Source organism: Rhododendron vialii, chromosome 4a (assembly GCF_030253575.1).
Source record: "Rhododendron vialii isolate Sample 1 chromosome 4a, ASM3025357v1".
Lineage (NCBI taxonomy): Eukaryota > Viridiplantae > Streptophyta > Magnoliopsida > Ericales > Ericaceae > Rhododendron > Rhododendron vialii.
The window spans coordinates 14,238,411-14,262,285 of NC_080560.1; the positions used below are offsets into that span (position 1 = coordinate 14,238,411).

The following is a 23,875-nucleotide window of genomic DNA, read 5'->3' on the forward strand; positions in this document are numbered from 1 at the left end:
TACTTACAATTGATTTCCTCTTTCGAGATGAATTCCAAAAACCAAACTTATTTTGTTATTATTACATATAAAATATCACTAAGAAGTTCACAACAAATGGAAAGAAGAAAAAAAAAAGTGTGACAAATTGAACCAAACCAAAACAAGAGGTATATCCTTCAATTAACCATCACATTTTTAGTACTTTCAAAACTTTTCTATGCTTTCTTCACTCGAATTCACTTGCCTAATTTTCCTTTATGAGTTTGATGTGAAGATATAACAGAGGATTAATCAGCTTTTAAATCTATGTTTTCTACGTAAAACTTTCTTTCTGACTAAAAAACAGAAGATGTGACTAGGGATGATAATCTCATCCGAATAATGGATACCCAAACTGATCCATACTGACTGACAGTTTTTACCCCAATTTTTTAATCGTGGTTTTTGGTTTTTCTTTTGAAAAAAAGGAGTTTCGGTTTTCCATTGCTTTATCCATTCTTTCCCAGGGCCACCACCTCCCCTACACCACCACTGCAACAGCAACAGATTATATAGAGAAGCCTTTTCCGGCTGCTTGAATGAACACAAAAGATGGCTTCTGAAATGCTTATCGAGCACTAGAATTTGAGTTCTTTGATCAGTTGCTGAAAAGAGTATATTGCTAATTTGAATCTATAAGATGACGTTACACTAGCTATCTGTTGGCCGACGATTTATGCAGTATTTTTTTTTTTCTTTTTTCTGAACAGAAAGCAAATCTATGCAGTATGACTACTGCTTAACAGAGCATTGATCTCCCCTATTATATTGACAGGTCTTCCTTCAAACATGGTTGACAATGTACTCTCACAAAGCCTTTTCAACTCTCTGGTTTTTGCCACCACTGCTTCCTGCAATTGATAACAAAAAACATTACCTATCAAAACCTTCAACTACTGAAAGACTCAAGGCAGGGACGGATGTGTTGGTAACCGGATAATCCTCAATTTCTATGTGTGTTTGTGTGTGTGTGTGTGTGAGAGAGAGAGAGAGAGAGAGAGAGAGAGAGAGAGAGAGAGAGAGAGAGAGGTGTCAAACGTAAGCATGCACATTCATCATTTCCCACATTAGAAGATCTATTTACCGAAAATTATGGCAATTGTCAGAGAGGAATCGGGAGATGAATTAACATATGAGCTGTATTTTCATGAATGCAAAAGTGCCAGGAACGAGTCAGATATATAGTAGAACCGGCATGTTCCATGTGAATTGTACATCAAGTAGTGCATAACTTATAAGATCCTCCAATTTAAGGTTGTGATTGGATCATGGATCTGTGTGAGGATTTATAGAGGAAAAGGAACATGCAAACAAAAAGATCAATATCACCAAGTCAGATGACTAAATATATTAATTTAGTTTCCTCATTTTCCTTTCTCCTGGTGACTTCGTGATCCAAACAGAGTCCATGATTACTATCCCATGAATACAACAATCTTAAACAATTAGACATCCGTATCTAATTTCACTCTGCAGGCACTGCAGGTGCTCTGGTGTTATTGGCATGATCATTCAATTAAGCAATGATGGAATAGAGAACTCACCTGCTTTGGCCACAATGATGTCAATGAATTCTGAAGCTCCATGCGTTTCACAGCCAAGTCCTTCAAACCCTCCTTTAGCTTCACTTCATGGAGTTTCTTTTCCTCTAGCGTACTCACTAGTCTATCTTGAAATCTGAAATTTCGATCCCATTCAAATACTTGATATTGCCACAACTCATCAGGAAAAGTAATAAGTGTGGCTATACTGAGGTCACAAAACCGGACACCAAAAACAATACTTTGTGTGACTAAGTGGGTAGCGGAAAAAGTCTAGTAGTTATTCAGAACCGTCAGGGTAGGAACAGAAGAACTCCTGAAATGGTCACAACAAACACTAATTTCCTCGCAACAACCCAAACGAAGCTTGCGTCCCTATTAATATGAATAGGCATCATAGATCCTTTTTTGTCATGCAGCTCAGACAAGGGCCTTATAATCCATACAGTTTATCAGATTCATTTGTTTTGTGTGGTGATAGGAATAGGAGAGATAGGATTAGAAATGAAGACAATCGTGAGTTGGTAGCGGTAGTACCATAAATAGGCTCCAATCAACTACAATAGAAGAGTCTTGTAAGCATAATTCAATTGTCATTCGTGTGTTCTCAAGAGGACAAAATTTGAGGGTGAACAAAATGGACTAGGTATAAAGCCTGTTGAAACAAAGTTGTAGCACCTTTTTGAGTTGAGAATCATGATCAGATCCCGAGTTTTTCTATTGGTCAATGAAGAGATGGCCGAAGAGACATCAGATAGCATTTTCTGAATTGTGTCAGAAGCATACTGCTGCAACACCAAAGGAGCAACTGCCTGGACTTGATGTTGTAAGGACAGAGTTTCGTCATTTGTCAACTCCATCAACCGTTGATACAAGAACGCTTTAATCTGGGGATAAAACATCAGAACAAAGTATCAATTCGTGTCAACAAGCTTTGATATGCTTATCAAAAGGCAAGTGAATGAAATTACGTGCACCCAAAAGGTAATAATACACATTCCTGCTCTTTTGCACATGGAATATAAAGACATACCTCAAATAAGTCATCGAGAACCTTATTCCTGTACTCCGTTTCCAAAAGCTGGCTCTTCTGTTGGGGAATTCCCTGGTTTTCAGTCGCTATATCTGGAATAGATGTATGATATTCTGGCACTGTGTTTGACAAGCCGGCATCTTTAATTAAATCAACTTGAGGATGTTCAACACCAATATCCCAAGATATATCCAATACAGAAACGTCTGGCACTAGGCCATCTTCCTCTTTGTTTGTCAATGTCATATCAGATTCCACACCCTCATTTGGTGAAGAATTTGGAAAAATCTCACTGGCATTCACCATCTCATAAGGACCCAATCCATTGCCAGCATCATCTGTTTCTTCCACAGTACCAATATCCCAATCAATCTGAGAGCTGTCGACAGTAATATCCCAATCAATAATATCAGCTGCAACATCCATGTCCCCTGTTGCATTGTTTGATTCATCAACACTGGCTTCAACTTTCATTGTATCAAGAACTTCAGAGCCCAGAGAAACACTCAGAGAAGGGGGATTTTCAAGAATGTTCCTTAGATTTGGTAAAACAGTCCTCACAGCTTTCTGCAACCACAACAAACAATCACAGTTATTGCTGGCACACAACAAAATCGTCCCCATCTCCATTTTTCCTGACTAAAGAAAACTGCATTATGCTTCAGCAGTACATCTCTAGCAACAATGAAGTTACAAAAACTCAACCAAACCATTAGGAGTTGGCACTATTCATTTAGCAAAAAACTTACTAAACCAAAATTTCTAATGTTCTTACATCCTTTTCAGAATGCACATCTCGGATAAAACTTGAATAAAACTCAATGGCCTGCGACACAGAATCACCGCTTAAAACTTCCAGAATCCTCTTAAATGTGTTTGGGAGAGATGTCTTTGCAGTTTCTAACAGTTCCAACCTCACATTTGTTCCCTGCTAAGAAAAACAGTTCTAATGTAAACGGTTTACTTTTGAAAGGAGTAGACATCAAACAATATTGCGGTCTCACACCTGCAATCCTAGCTCTTGACAAGCCTCCAAAAATTTAGCAGCTGAAAGTGCTGCATTTCTTTTAATATCAGCTTCCTTGCGCTCTAGTTCAGAAAGTTGCTGCTGAGTCCTTTGAACCTGCTTCTTCTGATATGGGCTTCAAGCATGAAATAAAATTGATAAATAACATAGATCACAGTAACATTAAGGACATATTATTATGGACTTTCGGTATTAACCGAGCAGACGATCATGAGAGCCCTCACATTTCGTAATTAACATTTTGAACCATTGTCTGTGCAGCCTCCCCAAGGTAAATATGATCTTTCTCGAATGATCGCACAATCGACTCCCAAGTACCCTGCCAAAGGAGAAAAAACAGTTGATCATAATATGTAGAAAAAGTTGCAAGGAGAGAGAGAGAGAGAGAGAGAGAGAGAGAGAGAGAGAGAGAGAGAGAGAGAGAGAGAGAGAGAGAGAGAGAGAGGGTCTTTATAGTTCTTACAGAAGCACCTGAAAGCCGGCCAAAAATATTACGGCTTTCTGGAGCTGACTTCAGAAGAATATCATATATTTGTTTGGCTTCCAAGTAACCAATTCCTGAAAGGATGAAGTACAAAATATCATAGAACAACAGAATAGTGTGTAATAAAGAAGAAAAATTCAGCACTACCAAGCAAGATTTCTTGAACTTCCAATCTAAAATTTCAGTGCGTCACTATGTTGCCACATCTTGACTACTAAGCATCCACAGAACTCAATATATCCATGCAACAAATACATCTCAGCATTCAAAAGTGAACTTCAAAAGTGATGTTTTCGCATTCAGCATTATCCTTTTAGTCTAACCACTCTGATGTGCAGCGTTATTCATCGAGTAAATTTGAGCATCGACATATAAGAATGACCATAACCAATCTGTACAGAACATAACAAGAAAAAAACATAGCCAGTTAATGCATTGACTATATGTGTAGGTATATCTCTATTCAAAGTGTAGAGTGCACCATTCAGGGACACAGGGAGAGCATGGGGAGGGAACCATGGGGCGGCCCTGCCCCCCTCCCCCAACATAATTATAGAACTCATCTTAAAACCTTATCCAAAATACTTTCATTTCATTTTGTACTGGTTCATACATCATATTCTTTTCATCAATAGTCGTACATAATAAAAGTAAGAGCTTTATAGCTAGTGGAGATTTTAGTGTCTAAGAAATCACAATGATCAAATAAAGGATAGAAATTAAAAAATTATGAACATACCAACCTTTTTGGTATTGGATGAACATACCAACATAGATATGCTAAGCTTAAATGTAATAGCACTACATAAAAAAAGCTAGCGTGAAAACTTCAAAATTACTATGCAAAATTCTTTGTCTAATCCCGGGCCCCCAAACCAAATTCCTGACTCTGTCCATGGCACCGTCCCAACAATCAATAAGCTACCATATTTCTTAACATTCTCATTCATCTTCTGTATCAGGCCCGTACATGTTTAAACATCCAACAAATACCCTAATCTAAATTGGTATGATTTGCCCCTTGTTCTTCGTTTCCCATAGAAAAGAAATGAGATGAGGAAACAAAGAGTTTAATTTCCCGAGTGAATCATTCCAAGGTTTAGAACACTACCTCTGACACACACCACAAAAAGAAACACCTAACAAATTGTTGCAAATGAAGTGAAGCGACACAAGAGGCAAACGTGAAAAACGGGAGACAAAGGACAAGGTTAAGAGAAAATAAAAGTAACCTTCGGGGTCTAGGGTTTGGAAGTAAGGATCGATATCCTTGGGGAGCGAAGAAAACGCCGCCGACACCTTAGCTCTCACTGCCGCCAGCCGTTTTCGCCAATCGGACGGTATTCTCTTCCGATCAACCAACCATTCTTCAATCATCATCACGATTCATCAAATCAAATTACACAATTAAAATAAACCAAATCACGCCGAGAGAGAGAGAGAGAGAGAGAGAGAGAGAGAGGATTTACCTCCGAGGCGAGCGAAAGCAATGTCGATGGGGAGATTACGGATGTCGTCCTGATTGGGCATTTTCACGGGAAAATGTTTTCTCGGGAACTTGGGGGAAAATGGTCTGTGTCTGGAATTGAGGTTGAAGACCGGTTACCCAACAGCGGTTCTTGCTCTAGGCTTTGTTTGGAAGTTGCGGAAAGAGAAGGAAAAGGAAGGGAAAATTAAAAATTTCGCCCCTCCCTTGTTTGGATTCCCATGGAAAGATGAAAGGAAAACAACAAAATCAATACAATTTTCCTTCTATTTTCTCTCCAACTTTCTCTTTATTTTCTCTCTTAATTATTTTTCCTTTCTTTCTCTTTTTTTTCACGAGTTCCAAACATAATACTCCGTGCTAATCCTTTTCAAATATATATTTTTTAATACAGTATTTTTTTTACCCCTTTTTGGAAGGAAAATGATGCAAGCAACCATCTTTTTTCTTCCTTTGCGAACCTACGGTCTGATGTTGTGGCGCAACCGACTCGACTGTCAACGTGATCAGGCGTCACACCTTAACATGTCCGTAAACAAGTTCGAGCTCAACTTAAACGTAGGTTAGCGCTCGGCTTGTCCAAATTTCATGGGGCTTGGGCTCAAGCTCACTAAAAAATTTAACAAATAAGTCTGAGCATGCTAAAATTCGGCTCGGCACGACTTTTTTGCAACCCTAGTAAAAATGGGGAAAATCTAGTAGGATTTTTCGAAGTATTATTTTTCCTCACTCTTTCTTTTTATTTCCTCCTATATATTGTTTAGGTTATTGTTGTCTTTCTCTCATTTTCCCACAAAGCCAAACAATAAAAACGTTGTTTTTTTCCTTAGACCAAAAAACTTTTATCCTCGTAGTATCTCTATCACTTGATTTCCTAATATTGGTGGGGTAATACTTGAAAAGTAAAAGAGTTGTGTTGAACTTATACAATAAGGGCTCTGATTAAAAAAAATGAAGTATCCAAAAAAAGAACCCCTCTATGGCCACCGAGAGTGCATAGACCAGCACGCAGGACCCACACGAATGATTCAAGTCATTTCATAATTTTAAAATATTTTTTGACATGTTAAGGACATGTCGGCTAAGGACATGTTTTGATAATTAATACTGGATTGAGCTGATTTTTCACCGAACCACTCAAAAAATAACTATTCAAAATTATTAAACGACTCGAATCATCTGTGCAGGACCTAAAGTGGTCCCCGCGTGCCGGTCTGTGCACCATCAGTGACCTAAGCATTTTCGTAAAAAAAAAGTACGTTTTTACTAGGCAAGTTGTCAACTTGAACAAGAAGAGACATCCACCCACCAAAGACCTTCAAATTGGAGCGACTTCTGTTTAACAAACTTTGTCATTGAAGCCGTTGGAAGTGATATTATGCTCAGGCTAAAATTGGAGCATTTCTATCATGATAGCAGTCCCAAAATCTTCAAGAGATGTACAACACTCCCCAGTTTTCCAGAGGACGAAAATGAGAGGAATATCATCAACCCCAAGTTCCAAATAGTTGTGCTTTACAAGAAATCTACGAAGAACCGGACGGCGGGCGCTATTGTAACACTTAAAAGTAGAGAGCATAGTCTTCCTGCATATGAATCATGAGTACCTTGCCAACAGCCCCATGATTATGGAGTAATTGCATTAGAGCATCATATAACAACATTAACAGTGCCATTGTAATTCTCGATCGATGGGATATGAAGCATATTGTGATGACCGGAGACAGATCCATCGAAAAGTACCATTGAAAAGTTTTGGATACAAAGACTCATACAACTCGCCACAATCCCAACGAACTGATTCTTAGACGCATCATCTCCCTCAAATTAAACAACCCATTGCGTACAAAAACATGAACCACCCTCAATAAAAACGCAGACCAAAAAGGGCCTGTTAGAATTTCATCTGTAAAGAAAAGAAACAAAATGCAGAAAAATAAAAAGAACTACCGAAACCACAGACTTCTGTATAGTAGAGAATTTGAGAGGTAGAGAGAGAGCTACACCTTAAGCAAGAACCATAAAAGTCCAAAAACACCCCGCCACCCCCAAAAAAGAAAAAAAAGAAAAAATGACATACATTAAGTAGACAAAAGAAGAGAGAACAAATTTACCTCATACCAGTTGAAACTCTACCAGTTCTCACTTCTAAGAACTTCAACATAAAATCCAGCAAGTTTTTTAGAAACTGAAAATTCAGGGTCTAAAGCTTCCTTGTCAAGAATAAAACTTTACCCAGGAACTGGGTGTATCTGTTCAGCCATTGAAAGAACCTTACAAGATCTTCAAAAATAGAACTAGTTGCAACTTTCATGACCTAATAACAATAAAAATGACGGCACTTTATTTCTGCCAACGTTTACATCGTATGAACAATGTGAATAAGATTCCCGTTATATTTTGATGTCTTGGCTTCGACACCCTCTGGTGTTTCCAAGCTTAACTGATACTTGTTGTTTGCTCGTGATTGTAGGTATCTGGTGTTGGCTCGGCTCGGCTCTTCGTGGGCTCGTCCAAAGGGCATGGCCTTGTAGAGGTTCTGTCATAAATAAATAGAACACTAGATGCCCTTCTTTGGTATATCATCAGTTCATGACTGCACAAATCAGCTGCAAGGACTTTCTCCCCCATCGTGATATGATCTCTGATATAGGACCAATTATAGTGCTCTCCACTTTGACTGAGAGTAACCTTGCAATACAAGTATCATTTTAGTAATGTATCCAATTCACCCAAATCATTGTCTCAAGACAAAACTTCAGCTATTGCCTTCGGGAAATAACCAACTGGCTTAAGATGCAGACTTAAACCATCAATCACCTCATATATACTATCTGACTTTGGGTGCGATTTATCAAGTACTGTAAATTCATGAACCTGATCATCCAATTCAATTGAACTAGCCCCTGATGGCTTCTGTGTGCCAGTGCTCTTCATGTGCGTCCTTACACTAGCAACACTATTCCAATCGCCTTCTGCTGCATATATACTCGACAATATGGAAAAATGACCAGCATCTGTTGGTTCCAGTTTAATCAGGTGATGAAGCACCTCCTTGGCATATTCCGAAGCGTTATGTATACGGCATGCCACTACAAGGCTGCCCCAAATAATGGCATTTGGTTCCATTGGCATGCTGCGGACAAGCCTAAATGCTTCCTCAAGACGTCCGCCCCGACCTAAAAGGTCAATCACGCAACCATAATGCTCAATTTCTTGAAGTACTCCATATTCTGTCTCCATTGCATTAAAGTAGTGAATACCCTTATCGACAAACCCTGCATGCGTACAAGCACATAAAACACCGATGAAGGTCACTCTATCAGGAGCAAACCCTTCTTGTTTCATTCTATAGAAAAGCTCAAGTGCTTTCTCCCCATATCCATGCATAGCCAACCCTTGAATCATGGAATTCCAAGACACCAAATCTTTGTTTGCCATCCCATTAAAGACGGTCAACGCCCTGTTCAAGCTGCCACATTTTGCATACATATCAACGAGAGCATTACCCACATGAGTGCTGCACTTATATCCAGTCCTCTGAATTGAGGCATGAAGTCTTCTACCCAATCCAAGCAAGCCAGACTCTCCACAAGCAGCTAAAATACTAATGATAACTCCATCATCCAACTTCAATCCCGTCTCCTCCATTTTCTCAAACAAGCTAATTGCATCCTTTGCCAGCCCCTTTTCAGCGTAGCCACATATTATAGTAGTCCAACAAACTGTATTTTTTGCCGGCATATTATCAAACAAAATCCTCGCCATCTCCATCTCTCCAGCTTTGCAATAACCATAAATAACGGTCGTCCAAGACACGACATTCCTTCCGGCCATCTTTTTGAACAACTCAAACGCCGTGTCCATCTCTCCCGCCTTTGAATACCCATCTAACATCGTGTTCCAACTCACCGTATCTCTGTCCGGCATTTCATCAAACAGGCGACGGGCTTCCCTCAACTCATTAGCCTTCACCAACCCGCCAATCATGGTATTCCACGACACAATATCTCGCTCCCCCATCACCGTAAACAACTTCCTCGCCTCACCAACACCTAACAAACCACACTTACAGTAACTATCAATCAGCGAATTGGGCACGACTACATCCGCGAGAAACCCGAGTTTCTCAATCTGGGCATGAATCATTCGCGCGAGTCCCAACTCATTCGTCCCACAACACGCCTTCAACAGAAGAGCGTAAGTGAAGTTGTCCGGCCACAGCCCGCGGTACTGCATGACGAAGAGCGCACAGAACGCCTCTGAGGGCTGAGAGTTGTGAACGTACGCCCTGATCAGAGAATTGTACAAGTGCACGTTGGGTTCCTGGACCTGTTTGAAGACGTTCACCGCCAGCGCCATTTGGCGGCAGAGGGAGAAACCGGTGATGAGCTTGGGGGCGAAGTAAAGGTCGGCCTGGAGGTCGTGTTTGTATATGACTGCTTGGAGCTGTTTCAGTTGTTTCAGGTCTGTGCACTTGAAGATATCTGACAGTTTCTGTTCCAAGAGTCTTCGTGTGGATACCCATGTCGGGGCTCGAACTGGGATGGGTATCTGCATCTTCTCTCAGTTAGTATTAAGGGAGGAGGAGAAGTAGTATTAGGGCACAGAAAGACGCCATTAGAACGTAAGCTTTAAGTACGACATGGGTGTAAGAAAAGGTACACCGTTGTTTCAGTTGGCATTCGCCACAAGATTGAGAAAACCAGTGATAAGGTTTGGATCAAAGCAGAAAATTGATGGGGTATGAAAAATCCTTTCTTTTTTTTTTTTCCCTGTGGAATATATTTCTCACTTAAATTTGCTCAAATAAAAAAAAAGGTTCTATTTTTGTTTTTGTTTTTTCACTTTATTTTTAAAAAATTGAGTTTCGATACTAAGTTTTTACTTTTTGAATTTCTCTTATCGAGACAAACTGATAATCTAGTAGAAAAATTTAGGTTATGTTTGGAATTTAAGGGGAAAAAAATTTGTTTGGTTGGTTGGAAGAGAAAGAAAAAAAAAAAGTTTCAAGTTTTAGAGCATCAGCAGTGGAATAAGCAAATGTGAATAATCAAAGCATGCCACATCAGATTTTAATTATCCATTTAGAGGTTGCTAAAATTAACAATACCAAATACCAAATTGGTTATTTTTTGCCCATAATCAAAACCAATGGGCCCTCCAAATTTTTTCCCTTCATTTCAGGCATATTTTTTGAAAAAACGGTTTTTGAAAGAAAAAAACAGTTTTATATTATAAACAGTTCAAAAAAAAATTCAAAACAAAAAACAATTTTTCAAAAAACACACACTTTGTTCACTTAAAAACTATAAATACAATTTTGAGAAATTTTAAAAGAATTGTATTTACACAAATAATTTTGAAATTTTAAAAACTATAAATACAGTTTTTTAAAAACAGATTTTGTGTAAAAAACAATTTTCTATAAAAGAGTTTTGAAATTTCAAAAACAGTTTTTTGAAAAACACTTTATTTACTTACAGTTTTTAAAATTTTTGAATTTTTTTTTTGTAAAAAAAAAGTTTATGAAAAAAAAAACAGAAAAAAAAATCTGAAAGTTACAGTTTTTTAAAATTATTTTTTGAATACATTATTGAGAGAGAGAAAATATTTTTGTGTAATGTTGGTATACTTGATTGAAAGATAAAATTTTGTTATTGACAAAATATTGCTAATTTTGATTATTGAAGAGCCAAAATTTAATGAGTTGTTAAGAGGTTGCTAGATTTGGTTATTCCAATGTGAGCACTTTTTCTCTCTAACTTCTCTCGCCCCTGGTTTTTTTCTCAGACTACAGTGCCTGGTTTTGGGGAGGGGGGCGCCACCACGCCTCGTCCTCCCCTCGTCCTCCCTCCTCGCCTCTCCTCTCTATCCCGTTCGTTCTCTTTCTGAGATCCCCAATTTGGGGCGGCGGTGTTGTAGCAGCCGGCGATGGGCTATTTTAACGCAGGCCTTGGCGGCGTTTTGGGACTCCCCTGCCCGTCTTCTCAGCCGGAGTTCCCAGATCTGAAGTTCTCGAGGGGTGGCGGTGAGTACTAAGGTGTGCGGTTGGGTTGGAGTGTTTTTTTGTTTCTCTGGCTGTCTTCAGCCCTGTTTCTCTGGTTGTTTTTTCAGTCCGATTTTTGTTTTTCGGTCTGGGTTTTCCCTAGATCCGGAGGGTGCGGTGGTGGACAAATAACTTTGCATCTAGTTTTTCTGTGTCTGGTTTGGTTTGGTTGTTGCCTCTGATCAGTGGTCTGCCCGCCGTGGCTTCGGAGCTGCGTTGGACTATCAACGGTTGCCCTTCCGTGGCCAGAACTCCGCGTGCCAGCAGGAGTTTGCTCTTTGGAGTGGTGTCCTCACCGGTGAAGGAAAAGCACTTTGTGTTTTTGTTTTGCGGTTTCGCCGGCCTTTTGGCTTTGGATTACTGTATTGGGGAAGATGGATTTCTCTGTGCTGCTTTGACTACTGCGATTAGGGTTTTGATTTTCGAAGGGAATTGTTTGTTTTGTTGCATACTCCACGTGTCCCGACCCTGCCTTTGAATATGTGGCGGTGTGAAGATGTCCCTGCTCTCAGACTTCAATTAGTCCTTCCGGTTATTCCTGTAGTACCCTTTCGTGGTTTTGATTGAAATCTGTAGATGCAGTATGGCGTTTTTAATTATGAATGACTTTCGAGCGCATAAAAAAAAATGTGAGCACTTTTTTGATCCAACATTGCTAACTTTAACAATTTTTTATTTTGTTTATTTCACTGTGGATGCTCTTATAAATAGTAAATTTTTCCTCTCATTTTCTTTCTCTTTTCTTTCCCTTTCCTTAAATTCCAAACGGAGCCTTAACGTGAAAGTAATAAATAAAAAATAAAAGAAAGATAATTTTTTTTCGGGTCAACTGATTTATTTAAGCCAAGCAAGTACCGACCCAATTGATTGAGAGACTTATAGCACTGTTTGATATGGGTTAATGCAGCAGATGAGTTTTAGTATGGACATAATTGACTAGACATTTATTCATAGATAGAAAGTATGGGTAAATATAGCATTTGAAATACAATTAATTACCCACTCTCATGCAAAAATTATCCACTAAACAAAAAGGGTGGTAATGTTCCCAAATACTAGTAGTCGTCTGTTTGGCCGGTGCGGCTTCCCACTGAGCTCCACTGTTGGGCGGCTTGGTAATCGCCTAACGGTTTGGTCGAAGCCTCACATCAGATCTAGAATGTTTTAGATTTATCGGATGTTCCTCCGGCGGTGGCCAATGGTGGCGTGTGGTGTTGTTCTTCTGGAGGTGTTGTCTGGTGTGGCGGTGTTGGTCGTTTGATTGATGATGGCGGCAGTGGCATAATCGGTGGCTGTGGGTGGAAGACGCTACAGTCGTTAGGTTTTTGATGCTGGGCCAGTTGTTTGGGCCTTTTTGTGCCTTATAATAATTTGGGTGTGTACACCTTTAGGTGTAAACTTTACTTTTGTATTTGGACTTTTAAGCCTCCAGTGTTTGGCCTTTGCCCTTTAGGTGTATATCCAATTTTTGGTTGAATTCCTCCTTCTCTTTTCCTCTTAATAAAATTTATTTTGCCGATAAAAAAAAAAAAATTGTTCCCAGATACAATTTAAGTCACTGATTTTTATCAATATGAGCTGCGTTTTCTCAAACAAAATATCGAAGTCAGATATCTTGAATTTCACAAATCCTCAAACAAAATATCAAAGTCAGATTATCTCGAATTTCACAAATCTCGACCAACCATTCCGACCCAAGTTTTTTTCACATATATAAGCATCTCCATCAAACACTTCAAATGTAAGCAGGAACTTTAAGAGTCCAAAATTGCTACTACTATGTTGGAGCTATATTAAACTCTTCGAATCTGATCCAAAAAAGAAAAAGTAGGCTCCTCGAAAATCAACTCATCTTTCAAGTACAATAAGGAAATTGGGTACTACTAGTTTTTACCTGTTACCCTTTCTGTTCTACAGCACATTCGACATCTCTTGTAATAACCAAACTCATTGACCCACCAAAGCGACCAATAGCGGAAAAAAGAAGAAGGAGAAGAAAAGGTATAGCCCATGCTATCAATGTATTTTACATTATACATAGTTTCATTTTAGCTCGGTTCCTTGTTGGGAGATGAGTTGAGGTGGAGGGAAAGCACATCACCCTCTCAATAGCCCACTCCCACCGTACCCAATCTGCTAGGGAAACAAAACCTAATCAGTTTGAATACAGTTTTTGAATTTCACAAATGGTGAGAACCAGGGTAAACAAACATGCTACAGATCAAAACAAAAAAGGGGCAAAGAGAAAGCGGAAAACAGAAGCAAAAGAGCGGATACAGGGAGTTAGCAAAGTAAATGGTACTGATTTCCAGCTGCCTGCAGGACCAACATGAAACGGCAGGGAGGAGCTTGTACCGGTTGAAACTAGAAGTAAAGCTCCATATTTCTCTATGCCTAAACTGTGTCACAACATTACCACGAATTTCAATCACCTTGTAGGCAGTAAAGCTGCCGGATATTTCCCGATGCTGTCAAAACATTAAGCAAAAATCAGCAGACGAGGGGGTTAAACCTTGTCATTACTGAATTCTTCAGACAACAAATTCACAAAAATACATGTCACAAACAAAATTAATTTTACCAAATAGGAGAGACTTGTTTTCTTATGCTTGGATCAGTGACATGGTATAAACTTTGAACAAAAAGCGGATTTTGAAATTCACAGTTTTAATCTTCTATGTTGGGATGGGCGGGCAGTTGGTTGGGGGAAGAAGAACGAGGATTTCAATATCACCAACAATTTAAACGAAAGGTTTAAAGGCCGCAAACGCACAAATGAAATATATTCCATACAGACTTCATTTGGGGCAAAGTCCACTTTGACCCCATGTGGTTATCGCCATGTGCGGATACCCTCTCATGGTTCAAAAGTGAGCACACAACCTACCTATGGTTTCAAAAAGGGGGTTCAGTGCATTCAAAAGTGAGCACACAACCTACCTATGGTTTCAAAAAGGGGGGTTCAGTGCTTATGCCGTTAACGGAAACAACAAAATGTCTAAAATGCCCTTGAATATAACTATACACAGGTTTCACTTCATCTTCCTCAAACCCAGAAGCCCACCATCGCCTCATCATCATGGCATCCTTGTTTTCTTTTTCTTGTTTTTTCCAGAAGCAACAGGCATCAAGGAGAAGGAACAACAAAAAAATTCCAAAGCTCTACCTCCACATCGGGGTCAACACCCCCAGAGCCAAGTTGATTGTCCCTGACAAACTCACCCACTACGAATTCCTCAAAAAATGCCGACGCCGACGACTATAACAAGGGTAATAATCACTGGGTTTTGAAAGTGGGGTCCAAGATTAGAGCTACAGTTTCGATCGATATGCAGTTGAAGATGTTTGGGGACCAGAGGCGCATTGATTTTTGTCTCGAACGGGGTATGGGCGTTGAGGTTTTTCAGCGACGAAGAGTACAGGAGGTTCGCCATCTGGATTTGTGGTGATGGTAAAGGTTCGCTGGAGACTATGGAGTTCGCCGGTAAAACTGGTGGAAACATGTGGTGGGCGGAAGAAATGGGGAAGATTATGGAGAAGAGAGAGAGTGGATTTTTGTAGACATTTGAGGGCAAAATGGTCCTAAATCTATATATTTTCACTGCCTCACACGCTTGTAAGGCGCATGTATAACACTTCACGTTAAAATGGACGGAAAAGGGTCTATCAGCTCATTTTTACAAACCATGGGGAGGTTATGTGCTCACTTTTGAACCATGAGGGGGGTATCCGCACATGGCGATAACCACAGGGGGTCAAAGTGGACTTTGCCCTTTCATTTGCAAATTCTCAAATTCCAAGCTGTTCTTCTCCAAAAGCCCTCTTTCCTAGTTAGAAACATTTAACTATAATCTAGGTAAGTTCCCTGATGATATGATTCCATTATACGCAACACAAACAGTTTGAACAAAATGCAAGAAAAGAGAGTAAAAATATTTACCATATAACCAATCCTTAAAGTATACGTGAAGTGCACTTGATAATTCACGCTTCTTGCTATCTTCAAGCTGTGTTTCCCTCAAAATTTGCTTCATCTCCCCCAAGTTATTGTGCTGAAACCAAATAACTTTCTCGAATCAGTACGTGGCACACAGAACACTGATTCAGAAACACATGGAATCACTTCCAAAAGGTAAATATGGAAGTCCATTGCAAGACACAGAAACGAAATGGCCACACAATGATCAGAATGTAACAGTGCACATACATTTCTATGCTGAGATGCCAAATAAGCATCTGGTAATTGAAATGGATTGCCTTTTGTGGACCCAGAGGATTCACCTTCAAACCAGTTTGGAATCTGTAAACCAAAAAGAAGATCCCAACTGTTAAGAAAGACAAGGCACTAGAAAAAGGTCCAGAACTGAAGCAGTGAAGATGACACATATTAGGTAGCGACTATGTTTGGTGCAGTATACAGATTCAAACAACAAAAATGTGTTTAAGCTGAAGATTTGCCAATTTAACAAAGGAAAAAAAGGAGTGGATGAATGTGAATAGTAACCACCAATCTCGCACTAGCCAATGCAACATCAATTTATATGACACCATCTGCAAATTTTAGTTTGCCAAAAAACATACCAAAAAGGTTGTGAACTGATCTGGATCCAGTCGGGTAGCTGATTCAGCTTGTACATCAGATACTCCGGTAGGATGAGATAATGAATCGTGTGGATCAACTACTCCCAAAGCCACAGGGTCGTCCCATCTGTTGATAGTTGCCTGAATACCAACTTGGTTCATGTGCTCCTCCAAATGTGAGTAAAATGTGTTATATGGTGCCACCTGCTCGAAATGTGCCAACAGCGTGAAAATAAATTCCAAGAGCCAATATTCAACATAGAGCATGAAGATAAGCAGCAGAAAATCTATGATTAAAAGATCAAAAGACACAAGGGTCATGCAAAAATAAGACCATTAACGGGTAAAATAAATAGTCCTACAGTTTCAAGTAAAGACGCTACTGTAGATTTCTAAAGTTCAATTATAAAGTGTGCAATCAGTTAATCAAGGGCTGAGTACAGCAACTGTTGGCACAATATACAACAAGATAGAATTTAGGATTTTAAATAGAAACATCCATGCTCAACAGAAAGATGTGATTACAGAAAGAGGACACGTGCGCGCCCACATGTGTGATGCTTGACCTCTCGACCTCCCTCTATATGTGTGTGAGAATTTTATTAGGCAAAACAAAGAGGAATGAGAAAAAGAAGGCAGTCCTTCCATTATTAGAGGGGGAAAAATCTCATCAATGCAAAACAACTCCAGTTTCTACAGATTAAACGCTGAAGGCTTGCCTGCATGAAATTTGGAAGATTTAACGGTGACATCATGCTTGATATGCTGCAAAAGCGAAGCTGGGGGTCTATGTAGGCCTCTAAAAGTTATTTGATTCGTTCACTGCCAGATGTAATAAACAACTGAAACCCAAGCTAGTGTTTGAGCTATATTATGAAAGCTTGTCCCATCAAATTTACCAATTAACTTCATCCTGCCAAGAGTACTGAGGCATGCTAATGTTGCTCGGGGTAGCAACCTGCAACCGAAAAGATCTAACCAAGGGACATCAGAAGAGATGCTATCATGCTACAATTTCCCCTCTTCTTGATTGCAAAGACAAGTAGCTTGATAAGAAATCCCCATTCAAAAATTATGTTCTTTGTTAAAAGCTTACCTCTAATTTCCATCCAGAAAGTAAAACTCTGTCTAGGTATGCATTTTTAGCTGTCAGTTGACTCAGTTCAGTACAGAAAAGTGAACAGTGAAGCAATCCCATGTAGCAGAACCATTACAATTTCAAGTTGGGAATGTGTCTCAATTCAAGTCATGGTTTACCATCATGATCAGTTTTGTAGATATGGTCGGGCCTTGTTGCTTACTAAATGGACAATCTCTCCGTCATTTTAGAGTTCAATAGAATTTACAGTGTCAATTGACTTCTAGTTAATCTATTGTGCATTGCTATGACAGCTACAAACCTTACAGTTCTGACAGAGTTGTATTAATGCATCACTACCACTTACTTTTTTAAACAGAACAAAGTACTTCTGTCCTTTTTGACTCTATTCTTGTTCAATTCCTTAGAAGTCCATATTTTGCTGAAAGACTGCAAAAGGTAGACATACTAAGAACAATAAAACACCGAGGCACCTAGACATGTCTATATTGAGCCAACTATTCTTTTTACAAAAAATATCTAGCAAACCTTCCTGCAAGAGATATTTTATTCAATACTATTACCTCAATAACACAGCTAAAACAGGCGCAGACAAGGAACTACAGGGCTCTATTGAATAAATCTCGTCTACCCACACAGCCCCCACAACCTGTTTGGCGTTTTATTAACTTACAGCTCTAAACTGGAGTGGCAAGAATTATACAAAGGGCTCATATATCAGATTCAAATTATTTCAAGGTAAAACCATTGAATCAACTCAACCACATTCAGGTAAATAATTATCAAGCACTACTCATGATATACATGGAGAATACCATAGAGAATCAAAAGTAGTGCTATACAAAATAGAGAACAATGACATGTCACAAACCTGCAGCTTATGGTTGTCACCAACAATAAGAGGTCGTTGATTTACCCCCAAGAAAAATACACACTCCCTACAATTAGCGATGCATATCCGTTTTGCTGCTGCAATGACATGAACCCGCTCACAATGTTCCACTCTTACAGCCTGTAAACAAGATTTAGACAATACACAATAATCATCTGACATGACAAGACAAAATCAAGAAGTCAACTTGAACAAGTTAATCATCTGGCATCCAAAAATTTCATGTTCTTACAAAATCAAGAAGTTAACTTGAACAAGTTAATTATCTGACATGACAAGATGCTAAGTATATCATGTACAATATCATCTTCCCAAAGGGATGAAATAGAGTATCAGTCTAAGACAAATTGTTTTCATCAAATGGGGCTAAAAGAATATTATGTAATGCAGGGAGTCAAAACAAAAGAAGAACTAAAAGTTTGAAATGCTAGAACCAGGAAGACACATCCAGCCACTTAAAGACTTGGAAATTGGAGTGGCTTTTGTTGATACACTTGTCATTGAAGCAGTTGGAACAAACATTGTGCTCATACTTTAAAGTAATCTGGACTAGACGATTATTATGATGATCGCAGTCCTAAAATTGTCATGAGATGTAGAAAACTCCACTTCCAGATGATAACTGTAAAAGGAATATCATCACTTTCTAATAACCACCGATGCTTTAAAAAAGAACTGCAAATCTAAGAAGATCAGGACACAAAAGCAACACATCTTCATGAGTACCTTGCCAACAGCCCCAAGAACTATAGTTGCATCAGAGCATCCATAGATGGTGGCATATCTCAAAGGTGCTAAAATGTATATGACAGAATCATGACAATTTCCAACCTGCAAATATATGACACCATGTTAGAAGCAAAGATGGAGCTAAAGAAACTTCAAACAATCGAAAACATGAAATTCCACTCATACTCACAAAGCATCAGAAAGAGACACAATGAGGAAAAAAATCAACCTAGACTAGCACTGAAGGTAGAATGGTTACTCTCTTGGCACTGACTTCAGGCGAGGCTGGACTCTTTAGCCTGGTGTAGTTCTAGCATAGAGCTATTTCAAGCCCTACATTTTTATCTTGAAGACTTAACATGGGTCCTAGCCCAACCCTAGACTACTGGACTTTATCCACATAACAAGATTAATAGGAAAGCCAAATTAGTTCGTAGGCTTGCATCAGAGTAGCCAACCTGTTAAGCCAATGAGTTTGCATTTGACGCCCCATTTCTGATCATGATTTTTACAATTGAACTAATTATCTGCCAATCAACAATCAAGTATCTTCTTAACTTTTCTAGCTAGTCAATAAACCAGCTACAACAATTGTCTAAACTAGTGTGCTATTGAAGACACCACCACAAATTAGTTTATAAGCACAAGTCAAAGTGGAGTAATACTGACCTATGAAGCATGGATACTCTATTTTGGCCTCCGTATCGCGTACCGTACGCGTATTGGATACGGATACGCTCGGAAGCGTATCCGATACGTTTTCTAGAGTATCCTGTTTTTTATTTTATTTTTTGGTATTCGGATATGCTCCTGATACGTTTGGATACGTTTCGGATACGCGCGGGGGTAAATATGTTATTTCTTAAAATATATGGGTTAAACTGCAATTAGGGCTAGATAATTCTCATCCGTATCGATCAGGAAAAAAAAAACCGAAAGAAAAAGACAGGAAGAAAGAAGTGATTCCTCTCTGTGGTCTACTGGTCTCTATTCTCTCTCTCTCGGTCTCGCCTGTAAGTCTCTCTCTCCTCTCTCATCTCTCTCTCGCTCTCTTCTCTCTTGCCTCTCATCTCTGTCGCTGTATGTACAGTATATATATATTACATACTGTGTATATACAGTATACATATTACATATATATATCTCCTCTCTCTCTCTCTCTCTCGTCTGTTTTTTTTTATTTAAAAAACAGTCAGTCTGACTGAGACGGAAACCCTTATTATTTGGTTTTTTTTAAACAGTACATGATGGATTCTATTGTTACTTTAATCATTAATTGAATTTTAAGAATGAAATTATATATATAAGCTTACTCTATATATATACATATATACAATATATATAATATTTTTTATTTAATTTTATATTCAATGTATCCCCAATGTATCGTATCCTACTTTTTGGAAAATCCACGTATCCGTATCTTGTATCCGTATCCATGCTTCTTAGATACTGACGTATCATAAGCATACCTGTCCCACAACTGTTACTAAGGGGAAAAAAGCAATCTCTTTCTAGGTTGGGGCAGTTTTATACAAGTGACAGTGGAGCAATATTCATGCTTAATGGGGCAGTTTTACGGGCCTCCCTTCGAGCTTACTAAATTGTGACGGAATATAGATACTCCTACAATCTGCTGACAGCATAATACAGAAAGGCCCAGACTCCTAGAGGCCAGAATACTCCAAAACTAAAAGAATAAAAGATCCCGTCTACAACACCACAAAACCCAAACACCAGCTAACACAACTTTTCAATATTTAAACTGCAAAATGAAATGCTAAACCCAGGGAAAGTAGCCTAACCTTCACAGAAGATCCTTGCAAATCAGATGCTTGTTTTAAACATGATGACTTTGAGATCCCCTCGATAAAACTAGAACCCCTAGCACTGGTTGAGGTCTTCGCCGAACTTGCACAGGCATCTGTCATGGGAACATCCTGATCAGAGGCACTGGGCGGCCCATTTTCTTTTGCTGAAAATCTTTCAGAAATATGTTCCAAAGCAGAGGTAATGTTCTGTAGAAGCCAATCATGAACTTCTGTCGCAGGAACAGGAGCAGCAGGCATGTCGGGATCTGAATTAGCAAAAAAAGGTGCAGCCTGGGTCAAGAAAATTCTTTCTGATCCCTTTTCACCAAAATAAATGAGGAATTCAAGGTGCTTGAACTTTTCCATTGTCAAGACCTGGAAATGAGGACAAACCAACATCAGAGCAAGGAAATAAAACACAACCTTCCACCACATACAAATTGCAAACTAAACCATTGCAATGGAACATCGATTTATAAGTGGAAGTGAAACTTCAAAACCAACAAGTGGTCATAAAAAAAGAGCATTGATCAGGCCTAAAGGTAATAGAACTGCAATGCATTGCAAAATGGAAAGTGTTATTGACGTCAAAGCCAGTACACAGTGCCTACCAGAAAAAGTTCGTGAAATTGAATTTATTTAAAAAAAAATTACCAATGACCTAAATACCAAAAAACAAAACAAAAAGGTATAGCAAATGTAAGCAAAAATATGACCAACCAGACATTCTTCGCTTTCTCCTTCCACAGAATCAGCCAAAAGAGAGATGATGTTGGCAAGATGCTTCTGTAAATAGGATAACTGATGAGTCTCGTCATCAGATTGTGATGGCATAAAGCGGCGGCTATTGCTACGCACAAGCTGCAAGGGATTGAAAGGTTAGCTTACAGTATGCTAAGTACCGAGGTTCTAAAACCCAATATGGTTACGAAACATAAAGGTTAAACAAAACCAGACAATTGAAATCTAGCAAATACTCTTCTTCAGGCTACAACATGTCAACATCAATTTTACTCCCTTCAACGCCGTGATCAACAAGTAGCAAAGTTCCTAAGAATGATTTTCAACTCGACTCGGCCATGACCAATATCAAATAATCCGTAGCCCACTTTGGAATAGATTGATCTCTTCAATAATGCCTTGTTCATACATATGCAAAAAGGCCAAAAAGTAGTTCAAATAAACCTATTCAGAGGCAGAGCCAGGATTTTGTCCCGAGGAGGGCTGATCTAAGATACATATTTTCACCTGGTTCACTGATTGTATCACATAGCTTATTTACTCTAATAAACTACATTGGGTACGGGAATTACTTTGAATCAATGCAAGAACAATTATATGAAATACATTTTGGTAAGGCAACTAAAACACTCACGTACTTAACTTTTTTGTCGCATAGAAATTGAGAAAATGTTAACGTAAATTAACTTGACTTTTTGGCTAGATCACACCAAATTTTATTAGACTATAAGAGACTAATGTACTACTTATTATATCAATACTACTCAAAATTATCTATGCATTAAAGTTGGGTGAGGCCCCTGCCGGCCTAACACAATTGAACAACCAATCTCACACAACAATCACAGATGGATGCAGGATTCTAACCATGGGCCAAATGAATACAGGATGGTGGAATGTACCGAAGTGACGGATACTACTTATGTGGGTGGGTGTGTGTATGTGTGTGTGTGGTGGTGGGGGGGGGGGGGGTGGGGGGGGGGGGGGTGTGCGGGGGGGATGGTCGGTTATGAATTGGGATTGACGAACATAAATAAGTAGAACCAAGTTATGAAGAACACTACTTAGTAACTTGAAACTATCTATTAAGGCTTACAAACATAGTAATACTAGCATTTTTAAAAGTTTTGGAAAGGCAGTCCATCCATAAGAGCATCTACAGCCTTACCGTTTTTGTTTTACTTTTACTCAAAATTTAAGTAAACCCCCCTAAAATCCGCCCCACTCCTTGTCTCATACCTATAACAAACTGAGTTCTACACAAATTTATACTCAAATCAAGGGACTAGAGAGACTCAAATTTTGCAAGGCTGTTTTCCCACCCAAATGTATAACGGCGCCATTAATGAAGCTTTTACTCAAATTTGTGCTTAATTTGGGGTTGCCCATTGGAGTGTTATTCATTACAAATAAAGATTTTACTCAAATTCTTACAGGAATATGAGTAAGGCCGGAGATGCTCCAATTGGAACGCATACAACTAACCAAAAATTCCAATGAGCAATTACTCCCCCTCTCAAATTCAAGAATCCATCTCATACAATTCACCACGAAATCGACAGCATTGTACTATAAAACCGATAATTAACCACCTGCAACGGCGAAAGAGCCGACAAGTACCCATCGAAAGCAGAGGTCGACGGCCACACATCGGCCACCGCGGCCGAGTCCTTATGCGTCCTCGGCAGCAGCCTCTTGTATGACTGAATATACAAAAACAATATCAAGTCATCCACGTCCGCCCCGACCGACTCGACATCGTCGCGGTCGGAGCAGAGCACGGCGGCGAGGGTGTCGAGGACGAGGCGGGCGTGGTCGAGGGAGATCTGGAGGGTCTCGGCGACGGCGGCTGAGTCGACCCGGTGAGTCTGGGAGTGAGTTTGCGTGGATCGGAGGAGGAGTTTCTGTTTGAGTGGGGCTAGGGTTTGGGTGCCGTCGGTGAAGATGAGCTTCGGGATGGGGATTAGGCCGTGCTCGAACGGCTCGCGCCGAGGGTGTACGTATAGGTGAGGCGGCGGCGGTGGTGAGGGTGGAGGTGGTGCTGGAGGTTCGGTGGAGTCGGACATAGCTGTTAGAGAGAGAGAGAGAGAGAGAGAGAGAGAGTGAGATCGCTGAGAATGAGTGAGAGAGAGAGGGAGGGAGGAGGAGAGAGAGTGGTGAACAATGATAGGATGAGGTGGGGCTCAGGGAACTCGACACGTGGTCAAGTGTGGTTTGCGGATCTCATGAATCTCTTTTTGTAGGCCCACCGTTAATGCTGACTTGTAGTCAACGGATATGAGAAGTTATCTCCTGCAGTTCGTGGGTTTGTTTTTGAAGCATAAGGATAAGGATGTGCCTTCAAACAAATTTTTTAAGTTGATTTAATACTCCATTAGACA

At 39.5% G+C, this 23,875-nt stretch overlaps 3 protein-coding genes and 1 long non-coding RNA gene across 4 annotated transcripts; 1 reads left to right on the forward strand and 3 right to left on the reverse strand.

Annotated features, from left to right (window-relative positions):
- Positions 1–558: 558 nt before the first annotated feature.
- Positions 559–5,765, reverse strand: LOC131322528 (CDK5RAP3-like protein). Its single transcript, XM_058353875.1, has 10 exons — positions 5,576–5,765; positions 5,339–5,473; positions 4,086–4,180; positions 3,847–3,941; positions 3,602–3,737; positions 3,371–3,523; positions 2,596–3,162; positions 2,241–2,449; positions 1,566–1,698; positions 559–872 (listed from the first exon to the last, which is right to left on the reverse strand). Exons 1-10 carry the CDS (start codon positions 5,634–5,636, stop codon positions 741–743), a joined length of 1,716 nt encoding a protein of 571 aa, XP_058209858.1. The 5' UTR covers positions 5,637–5,765; the 3' UTR covers positions 559–740.
- Positions 5,766–7,812: 2,047 nt separating this feature from the next.
- Positions 7,813–10,377, reverse strand: LOC131322529 (pentatricopeptide repeat-containing protein At3g29230). The gene has a single exon (XM_058353876.1). The coding sequence runs from the start codon at positions 10,150–10,152 to the stop codon at positions 8,338–8,340; it is 1,815 nt and encodes a 604-aa protein (XP_058209859.1). The 5' UTR covers positions 10,153–10,377; the 3' UTR covers positions 7,813–8,337.
- A 2,092-nt stretch (positions 10,378–12,469) lies between these two features.
- Positions 12,470–13,954, forward strand: LOC131322531 (uncharacterized). The gene is made up of 2 exons (XR_009198871.1): positions 12,470–12,705; positions 13,197–13,954. It is a non-coding gene; the product is annotated as an uncharacterized LOC131322531 (long non-coding RNA).
- LOC131322530 (uncharacterized) lies at positions 13,632–23,622 on the reverse strand. The gene is made up of 9 exons (XM_058353877.1): positions 23,087–23,622; positions 21,474–21,614; positions 20,748–21,128; positions 18,940–19,044; positions 18,193–18,333; positions 16,223–16,426; positions 15,849–15,941; positions 15,582–15,693; positions 13,632–14,109 (listed from the first exon to the last, which is right to left on the reverse strand). Exons 1-9 carry the CDS (start codon positions 23,558–23,560, stop codon positions 14,066–14,068), a joined length of 1,695 nt encoding a protein of 564 aa, XP_058209860.1. The 5' UTR covers positions 23,561–23,622; the 3' UTR covers positions 13,632–14,065.
- Between the last annotated feature and the right edge of the window lie 253 nt (positions 23,623–23,875).